Consider the following 10616-nt stretch of genomic DNA (forward strand, 5'->3'; position numbering starts at 1 on the left):
TTTGACTGGAATCTGGGTCCACCTCTTTGGGTCTTTGTGGCTGAACAGTTTCAGTGGACAGAGCGAGGGACACTTCACTGTTAAAGCTAAAAATAAAGAAGCTGTAAAAGATTTGTTGTACAGACACTCTCTGTCACAGCAGGTTGAGCAGACATCATCAAAACAATACAATGACATTTGAAATGAAAATGACCTAATATTGACCCGTGACTCTGCAGAATCAGAAAGCTAAATATAACCAGGCCCAGAGTCACAGCATCTCTGGACCGAGCCTAGAGCAGCTTCACTCCAGTTAGGACACAGTAGCTCTTTGATACTACCTTTAACCCCGAGCGACCTCAAGCCTGACACTTTCTGAAGAGTCAACTTTATCAAAGAAACGAAAGATCGTCTTACATAAGATGTGTAGATGAAAATCTTAAGATACATAAACACAACCATAAGAGCTGGAACCGAACACAGAAACATCAAGTTTCTTCACTTCAAAGCAACTTTTGAGGCAAAAATTGCTGCAATAGAGCCACTCCTTTGTTGCCCTGGTGATGTGAGGTTCATGTGAAAGACGCCTGAAGCACCTTAAGGTTTTTGATTCAGTTTCTGTTTGTGTACCATGTCTCCAGATTTTCTGAAGATTCGACAGAGTCGCTACCTTTCTCAGTGCGCAGCCTCTTGAAGGAGTCCGTCTTGGACAGACCCGGGTCAGAGATGACTTTGGAACCCAGTTTGACTGTCAGGTTGATGGACTGGTATCCTTGCGGCAGCTTGCGGTCATAAAGGAGCGTCAGCAGCTGAGCCAGGGTCATCTCGGGTGGGAGGGGCTGACCTGCCGGCAGCAACAGAGAACGGACCGGGTTCAGTAATGAAGTCTGGCTGTTGGGCTTCACACCTGGGTTTGCTCTCTGCATTACCTGGAAGAAGCTTGTGGTACAGATGGAAGACAGGAACACTGATGGTCTTCGCTGAAGGGTCCACACCAGAAGAAGCTGTCAGCTTGTCACTCATAACGCGACCCCTCCTGGATGGAGGTCTTGGAGGGGTTGAAAGGGCCCGCTTGGACTGCGACTTCAAACCTGTTGGAAACATGGAATTGAGAAACAGATGTTTCTTGTAGATCCTTTTCACTATGAGCCATTTTAAGCTTCCTTAATGATTATTATGTTCTCAAAACTGAAATTCTTATTGATTTTCTTTTGGCTAAAGAATACAACATTACAAGACTTCATTCAACCCCACTCAAAAACGAATTTATTTAAGATAAATAAACAAGATAAATAAACATAGAAAATAGTAATCTTGTGTTTTATGACCTATGAAATTATTATGAACTCAACATAGTGGGGGAAAAAAACGCCTGGACTTCCTCTGTTCTGTTTCAGTTATGAAACACCTTCATGTACCTGAAGCCACCACCACACTGTAGTTGTCCTGGAAGCCATTGTCAGTTTTCATCTTCTCTTTCTCTTCGTGGTTTTTCTTTTCCTTGTCCTCTTTCTGTTCATTTATCAGCTTTGCAGTGATGCTGGGAGTATCTACGAGTAAAAAAAAGCAGAAATGCAACATTACAAGACTGAGAGGACTTAACTGTATCAAGAAAAAAACGGAAAGTTATTATTTTTGAATACAAAGCGTGCACCGGTAAGGGGAGCTGCATCTGCTGCAGACGCGTCTCACAGACAAACGATTGAGTTTTCCTTAAGATGTTCAAGGTCTCCAGAGGTGAGTCATTAATCTCTCACACAGCTATGAGCTCAGAGGTGACACAACAGCTCCAAACATCAGCACTGTGCCGCTGACCTTCAGGTTTAGAGAAGGTCCAGTAAGAGGTAACTCGCATGGGTGAGCCCATGGGATGCTGATTACAAAGAGACTGATGCAAACTGAGCAAACGTGGTGGGTAGAAAAGTTGAGGTCTGAAAATCACGAGACTGTCTACAGATGATGAACTGCAAAAGTCTAGGGTCATGTCTAAACTGTAATACATGGCAGCGGCATGGTTTAGTATTCCTTTGCTGCCTAATGAACTGGTCAGTGTGGACTGGATGTGACAATAAAGAGAAGTGTTGCTAAAAATAGAAGACTTAAATTCATTTGTGGCTCAAACCAAATGAACTTCATGAAAAGAAGCCTTATACTAACAGTATTACACAGCAGTGGGAGTATGATGGTATGGTGCTTCAACTACAAACTGCAGCTATCAAACTTTGCCCAGATTCAAGTGAAAATGAATCATCAAAATTCTGAACAGACAGTAGATTGTGTGAGAAGATTATTATCTTTCTCCTTCAGCTATAAAACTGATTCTTCATGGCCTGAGTTTGCCTAGGGATTTTAAAAACACTCAAAGTTTGTTTTCAAACAGTGCAGTGAGAGCATGATTACTGATATGCTGGGACTTCATGCTGGCTGTGTGAGGAAGCTTGTCAGAAGATATAAACTTCCAGCACTGCTTTACAGTTTATATAAACTACCAAAAGGGATGAAAAGCTGAACCTGCGCTGTGGGTTCCCCCTGTTGAACACTGCAAGTATGTGCACGCTAACATTACAGCTAAAGGAGAGGCTGCAGGAGCAACGTTTGACATTAATTTAGAGTGAAAATTCACATTTCACAAACCTTAACACAAATGTGGGTTTGAAAAGGACACTTTGGTCTACTACAAACACTTCCAGTCTTTTTGGACTACATCAGTAAAAAAAATATATATATATATTTCTGTTTTCAGTAAACATAAACAGTCAAACCGAACTCTCAATCCTCAACAAAGTGTTGTTTTTTTTTTTTTTAGACAGCCAGGCGATGGTGTGAACCTGACAACATTCATTTGGGCTGGAGGTTTCATAAAAAAACTGAGCTGAGCAGAGATGCAATGCAGAAAACCTCCATGAAAAGGAATATGACAGTACATGTTGAAGGAAGTGTGCAGAGTCTTGAAGAATTTGATGTTTTAAAACAAATGTGAAGATGCGTGTGGGTCACAGCGGAGAGACGGGATGAAGGAGAAGATGAAGTCTCATTCCACTCATCTTTTGACCCACTTTAAAAGTGTTCCTAGTAGTTTGTTAATTATGATTATTATGTTTATAGATGTGGGTGCGAATGTTGACACAGAGTAAGCCGGCCCTCATTTCCCATCTTCCATCTTTGTACACACTCATGAGTTTTTAAAAATACTAGAATTTTTTTTTTGTTGTTTTTTGTTGTGGAACGACACAGGTCATTCTGTAGCAATACATACCAGACACACGGTCCAGAACTTCAGCCAAGCTGGTGGAGATGGGCAGGTGAAGCGTGCGGTACTTGTGGCCTGCTCCATACATGGGATGCTGGATCATGTGACTTGTGGCGTTGATGCGTCCTTTGTAAAGCTGGAAAGAAAACAGTGAACATCAAAATATGAACATAATATTTAGATCTGACAACAGCATTATGTGCTGGCTCCACTAAATGTATCTCAGTTTGTATAATGTGTAATGCGTAGTAACAGGAAGGATTTTAGTCAGGCATAAATGACTTTATCTACTTTCTCAAACTCTTAAAATTAACTCTCAAAACCAGTTTGTAAAATGAGGTTCTGTGGGGGCCTGCACAGCAATGTGCTGCCCCCGTGTGGTCACATCTGAGAGGAAAATGAGTAGGAAGAGCAAAAACACCAACCGGACATGGAGACTGGAGAAAGACTGTGACCTTCTCGTCCTCCAACATCAGTTGAAGAAAAAGCCTTCGAATGAAACCTGAGATGTTTCCAGAGACGGGAACGTTGCCTCGCTGAGGAGCAGACTGGAAGAGCTCACAGAGAACCTGCAGCAAAAAAAAATAGCATCCCCATAGTAATATATCAGTAATTACAAAAGCCCAGTCCATTGACAATTGTCTTCTAAAATAGTGTTAATGGAACATTTTTAGAGAAACAACATTTCAAGACACGTAATTCAATCAACAGTGAAGATGCAAATGCAGACCTGCGCCATGAGCCGCTGGTTGTTCGGGTGGCAGGAGATGCACTGCAGGAAGAAAGCGACTGTTGCGTTCTCCAGAGCTGTCCTCTGCTGTGTGGTGAGCCCCCCGGTCTGCCCAGTAGATGCAAGTGAGAAGCGTGACCCTGAGTGGTGAGGCTGTGGTGGAAGTGGGCCCGCAGCAGCTCCGGAGCTCTGAGGCTGCCCGCTGTTTCCAGAGCCAGTGCTCGCACTTGAATGGCACAGCAGGAAGAGCAGCGCCGTCCACAGCGGGTTCACCTCTGGTCCTCCCAGCCAGTCCTTCATGGCATGGCTGCTTCCAACCTCTGTGAGGAAACGCAGCACCGGGGCGGCGAGCTCTCCTGCCAGAGGAGGCCGGCTCTGGGAAGACGAGTAGTAGTGGTGGTGGTGGCGCCTGTCCATCTGAGTGGCAGGTAATGGGAGGTCGGCACTGACCAGGAGACTCACGCAGAACTGGACCAGACTGCGAACCAGCAGGGAGGGCAGGCCTGAGTCCAGCAGCTGCTCTATCGCTCCTGGAGACTGGGCGGCGGCTGCCAGGGTGGTCAGCTGCGATTCTGACAGATTCACAGGAGGCCGAGCGTGTTTGGAGTCGTCCGTTAGTCCTGTGGCGTTCGCATGAGCATCATGCTGCTTTTTGCCATCGTCGGTCATGGCCAGGCGGCGCTGCTGTGCTTGAGTGTGACTGGCGCTGGGCCCTGAGACAATGCCCATCCAGGACATGAGGAGGGAGAAGTAGCTGGGGTGAATGTGGCACATGGAACACAGGAGGCTGTCCACAGCCTTCTTCAGCACCACGTTGCATGGCAGAGACATGGACCAGTTATACAGCAGTCTGGAGAGAAGAACATGGAGCAGAGTCAGAAACAGCACAATATAAAAAAGCTGTGGACTGCGATTAAATAGACACTGACTCAAAGAGCTCCCTGCTGAGAAGTGCAGGCAGGTCGTAGTCCACCGGCAGCTCGTAGCTGTGCCACAAGATTGCCGCCACACAGTGAAGGTGGGAAGGAGACGGCATAAGGAGGCCGTACTCCCTGGAGGAGCCAGAGGAGAAGCCAGGACTGGTGAATCCCATGGGGCCGCTCATTTTATGAGCTGCAACACGGGAGGAGTCGTTAACCCACTGCAGCAGAGCCTGGATCCTGGAGGAGGGAGATTCAGAGCTCTGATCAGTCACTTCTTCTCAAGGTCTGGACGTTGAATTAGAATGCAACAAGCAGCACTGGTGACAGTAAAAAATGACGAGGAGGCTTTTACTACCAGCGCATGGCTGTCTGGAATATCACCTTGACAGAGGACTGCTTCTCCTCCTCTGCTAAGTTTTTCAGGGAGCCAAACAAAATAAACAAAAAAAAAAAGAAAAGAAAAAGAAAAAGCAGGAGGCTTTGGGTACCTGTCCTTAGTTCCAGCATCCTGCGTGGTCCCCAGCTGGTACAGAATATCGATAGTGGAGTCAGAGGAGAGGCCGTTGAGACGCCCAAACAGGAGAGGACTGTTCAGATCTGTGGAGACACAAGCACAGCTTTAAAACCTGTAATTTAAAATACAGAAAATATGACAACTTGATGCAGACATTTAATATAAGCTTTAGAATGATTTGTAACCAGGATAAAGAAAATGTAGGTTAGGCCTTTTTGATTGATCTGTGTTTTTGTCTTTGATTAAAACATAAAATATAAACGGGTCGCGTATCTTTCAGCTCAGCTTTATTCAAAAAGCTCTTAAGGAAATAAATGTGCGTGCTGGCAACCTCATGCTCGTTTGAAGGGCATCGTGTCTGTAATTAAATTTTGGCGGCGGTGACGTGGTGCGCGACTTACTGGCAGGGTCGGTGCCAGAGGCGGCGCAGTTTCTCAGGAGAATGTCGATGAGTTTCAGTCCGATTCTGGTGGACTGCAGACCGATTTTGACCAGCACCGCCTCAATGTTGGGTGAGTGCATGCCACAGTATGGGGACATGAGCAGGGCGGCGCACGTCTGCAGCAGGTTTGCTGTGGGGGCGGCAGCGCTGGCCATCATGGCCTCCAGGTCACCGACATGTGTCAGGCAATGGTGGAGGAGACGAAGCCAGCCGATGCTGCCGACAGAGAAGGAGGCGGTCTCAACACCAGACACTGCCGACAACACCCAATAACACTCTTTTTCCAGGTGAATGCTTTACCTGGTTTTGGAGACTTGGTCCTCTGAAGGGAGGAAGGGGTTATTCACTGTGGCAGAGGACGTGTTTCCAAACGCCGTCAGACCCAGGAGCTTGATCTGAGACAGACCCAAGGTGCTGGCATCCCGTGGTCGGTGCAGCCGCAGACACACTGCGGATGCGACCTCAGCTTTGACCAGCTGGATCTTGATGTAGGTGAGCCCGCTGGTGATGACAGGCGTGGAGAGAGGCAGCATGTTGACACCGTCTGCGCTGATCTCCACAGACACAGATGAAGGGCAGGCTGGTTGTAAGGAGACAGAAAAGGCACTTAGTTTTTAGTGACTTAAGCTTAAAGTGCCACTGCAATGAAAGTGGTGTTTTTAACACATTCTTGTGGCTTTTTTTATTAAACAGGACATATTTAAACAAAATGACATTTAAATTTACATTTGAGTATTTTTTTTATTTTTATTTACTCAAATCAATTTGAATCAGAAACAAACGAAAAATGCTGTTTGAAAAAGAGCTTATTTGTGACATGAAAAATACGCTGAGTGGGTCACAAGTTTCCTCCTCCATTCCATTCTGATACATCCACTTGTAGACGACTAGGATCTATGTATGTCGTTGTTTTCCTCGTCTGAGCTAACTGTACAGCTGGACAGCTCCAATATTGCTCGTTTTTTTTGAAGTACAATTAATGTTAGGGTGGGGGTGTGAGGGAGTGTAAGCTAGTGGATAAACAGAGTGCTTTAAACAATTGGTGAGGTAAGTGAACTAATAAACTACCGCTCCTCTGAAGAAAATAGGTACTAAAAACAACAGGTTTGGCAAAAACAGTAAAATCATAATTAAAAGACCACTGGTAAACAATAGATCAAAAGATGATCAGAGTGATCAAAGTGCTCTGTGTTACATGAACAGAAGGGGCGAGGGACTCACTGGCGAGAGAAGCCAGGTGAGGCTGGATGTGGATCTCTTTAAGGAGCACGGCTGCTGGAAGGTGGATGGTGAGGTCACACCAAGCCTCCTCAGGCAGGAAGATGTAGGACCAGGCTGCAGAGCGGGCCCGCCGATGAGGGGGAGTGGCCTGAAGGAGGACCTCTGCCGGCTGTGCTGTTGGGCTGCTGGATGTGATGGTCCCTGTGAGACAGACTCAGATTGATGAGGACATTTTCGTTGAAACCGTGATCACATTTGATTGACGCAGAAATAAATACTCAAAGTACCTAAAGGAGCAAAGTTGTGGAGTCCCTCTGCATTGTCGGGTTCTGAAGTCATAACTCTGGCTTTAAGGTTCCCATCCGCCGTCTTTCCAGGACCTGAATCCAAGAACTTCATGATGGTGGACACCATGCTACGAGCCGTGTTCACAATGGCTCTGGTGCTGGTCACCATGTTGTTGCAGATGAGCTGCACTCCACCTGAGAAGGAAATAGTATTTTTACATAGATTTACTCAGAGTTTTATCAACAGAAAACAATCTAAAGCAGGGGTGTCAAACTCAAGTCCTCGAGGGCCGACGTCCTACTGGTTTTCCAGAAATCCTGCCTCATCTGCTGCTGATTACCTGGATCAGGTGTGTTTGGCCAATAAGGAGCTTCAAAGGCAGGTTGGTTGGAAAACATGTAGGACACCGGCCCTTGAGGCCTGGAGTTCGACACCTGTGATCTAAAGTATTCAAACTTTATTCAGACTTTTGAGAAGAAAAAAAAACATCACATTTTTATATGTTAAAGTAAATGCGATAATATCCCAAAAAGATGTTTTCTTTAAAAGACGAACCAACAAAAGGCACAAAATAATGGACCGTCCCAAATGGAAAAAGACGACAATCCCTCACCCATGTCATGGAAGGCCTTGAGAGCTTCGCTTGTGTCCAGGACCCGCAGGATGAACCACAGGAGAGGTTCGGAGAGCTGGCAGGTGGAGAGAGACCCCTAACAAGAAAACAACACACTTTGGTTCTGCTCTGTCAGCGCTCAGAAAAACCAAACAGAAGCAGACTGAAGCTCACCTGTCTGCCCATGTACCCACAGGCCATGTATGTTAAGATGGGCTGCAGCATGACCTGAACTGAGGTGGCCTTCTTGCTGAGGGTGGTGAGAATGGTGAAGAGGCCATCACCCACTGAGATGGCGTCCAGGCCACCATGGAAGTTCTCATGTTTGGTCAGGTGGAGGCCACTGGCTCCTAGATGAAACATATCAGCTTTTAGGTAAGAGGAGGTTTTTATTTCCATTTTATCTCTGCTTTTTGCCTTATATTGCAACAATGAGTCATTCTCACTGATTAACAAAAAATAGTTGAAAAACACAAAAAAAGATTACTAAAGACTAATCCTTTTAGAAGCTGCATTAAATTGTTTTTACTCTAAATTGTTATTCCGTCCATGAATGTTCACTGTTAAATTGTTGAAAAAAAAACAAATGGTTTGAAAAGACATTTCAGTTTATGGGACCAAGTTTATGTCATCTTTTTCTTTAAATTCCCCTTAAATAAAAATAATTGCTGTATCTTTTAACATTATGTGCATTTTTATTTTGTTTGAAATGAGATGGTTGAAAGCCTCTGTGAAGACCACTAAACAGCTAAATTTAAGATACAAGAATCACAAATGAACTTGGCCCGTCTCACCTATGATCATGGCCATGGCGCTGCTGTTGCACTGACCCAGGGCCGACAGGATCTGGCTCATGATCTGCTGGTTGGCCAAAACCAGGTCTGCCACACCTGCAGATGGACCCTGATTGGACGCAGACCCTCCAGCCACGCTTTCTTTGCTGCCACAGACCTTTTCTTCGTCTGACACGCTGCTTTCGGCTGCTCCGCTGCCCACAGGTGGCATTCGGCCGCTGAACTCTCTGTCTCCGGACAGCGGCAGCTGCACGAGCACGTTCACCAGCTTGAGGAGGTTAAACATCAGTTGGTCCCGGGTGGTTTCCCCGCAGACGGCCTTGGCATCTCCAGGCCGGATAATGTTGGCGAACAGACCCCCGAAGCACGCCCGGGCTCCCACAGAGCTGTCGGAGCCACTGCGGGATACCACCTTGTCTGAGCAGGTGATATAGTGGTGAACCAAGAATGTGATCGACTCAATGACGGAGGAGATGGTAGCTACCGACACCACCTCGAAGTTTTGCTCCAAAGTAAATTCCAGCAGCTTCACCTGAGCATCCAGTGGGCCCAGGCCTGACTGGAATGGACCCCTGAAGAGTCAAAAACACTTCTTAGCTCCCATCACTAATGCTAACGCAGCGACAATTTTGTTCTTCCAAAAGAGCACACATGCAACTTCAAACAACTGGGCTACAAAGTGAAATCCTACCTCTCAGTAGACAGGATGTGCAAGAGTTTGAGTAAAAACTCGCTAAACATCTGGGGACACGTGGAGGACAGGTGGACCTGCAGACGGCTCAGAAACTCGTGCATGGCCTGGGTGGCGGTGGGCCCCACATGGGGGCTGTGATGGCTTGTCCCGTTGGTGCTGCCACCCGACAGGAAACGCACCAGAACATGAACCAGTGTGGGGTCGGACACCATCTGCTGAGCCGTGCTCTCCTGGGAGTTTAGTCCACTGTTGGAGGCTGGAAGACAGATTTTTAAAGTCAATAAACTCATCACAAATAAAGTAAGGCGCTGGGTCCTGAGACTAGGTTACTTCAAACCCCTCAGTTTCTAAAACAAATATATCCTTTCAAAGCCTGAAAAGAATCAAGGCTTTAAAAATCTAAGAATCCTCAAAAATGTGACAGTGACTAATAAAATGCAAGGACTGATTTTGCTTCACCGTTGTTTTTTTTTTTTTCAGAGCTACAAATGACAAATTCATTAAAACAAACACTTTTTTAAATGGCAGATTTATTTTGGTTTTATCGCCATAGCCACCATGTTATGTTTTGGTCGTCTGGGGTGACGTCTATGTGATTTTTAGTAGAACCAGCAAAAGTAAATGTTTTACTTTCCTAGGAAACTGAGGGTTTTGTCAAATTCCCATTCGTTGTTACAGACCTAGTTGTGTGAAATTTGTTCACCACATTTGACCCATCCTGGGGGTCAAATGCAGCTCACCACTCCTGGGGGAGTGGTGAGCTGCAGACACAGCTGAGCTCAGGGCCATTTGGTGGTTTAACCACCAATCCAACCTCTTAATGCTAAGTGTCAAGCAGGGAGGCACTGGGTCCCTTTTTTAGAGTCTTTGGTATGACTTGGCCTGGATTTGAACATACAACCTTCCACTCTCAGGGTAGACACTTAACCACAAGGCCACTGAGCTGGTCAACCCCATTTGTAATATGTTCATATCATAGGTTATATCCTTTCTATCAGCGTCAGCAAGAGATTCATGTCTTAAATTTTCACAAAATTCCGGTAAAAACTATGTGACCTCACCACACGATTTATAAACTTCAAAACGTTAGGTTAAGAAATTAACCCTGGTTCTCTGAAACATGAGTGAGGTATCTCACTATGGGACACGCCCCCTATGCGCTGTCCCC

The 10616-nt window shown here is 45.8% G+C and overlaps 1 protein-coding gene across 6 annotated transcripts in view; it reads right to left on the minus strand.

The window, feature by feature from the left end:
• Positions 1-649: 649 nt before the first annotated feature.
• The window catches only part of birc6 (baculoviral IAP repeat containing 6), a gene marked incomplete at its 3' end in the record, with an annotated part of 46098 nt that continues 36131 nt past the window's right edge, over positions 650-10616 (minus strand). For all 6 annotated transcript variants that reach the window (XM_024296653.2, XM_036215383.1, XM_024296654.2 and 3 more), the window contains 16 exon segments: positions 650-823; positions 909-1070; positions 1398-1529; positions 3236-3365; positions 3655-3798; positions 3960-4809; positions 4889-5119; positions 5371-5479; positions 5798-6054; positions 6139-6418; positions 7060-7260; positions 7347-7541; positions 7961-8057; positions 8135-8310; positions 8755-9326; positions 9446-9704. In XM_024296653.2, coding sequence (XP_024152421.1) covers positions 650-823; positions 909-1070; positions 1398-1529; positions 3236-3365; positions 3655-3798; positions 3960-4809; positions 4889-5119; positions 5371-5479; positions 5798-6054; positions 6139-6418; positions 7060-7260; positions 7347-7541; positions 7961-8057; positions 8135-8310; positions 8755-9326; positions 9446-9704 — 3969 coding nt within the window.

Source organism: Oryzias melastigma, linkage group LG15 (genome assembly GCF_002922805.2).
Source record: "Oryzias melastigma strain HK-1 linkage group LG15, ASM292280v2, whole genome shotgun sequence".
Taxonomy (NCBI): domain Eukaryota; kingdom Metazoa; phylum Chordata; class Actinopteri; order Beloniformes; family Adrianichthyidae; genus Oryzias; species Oryzias melastigma.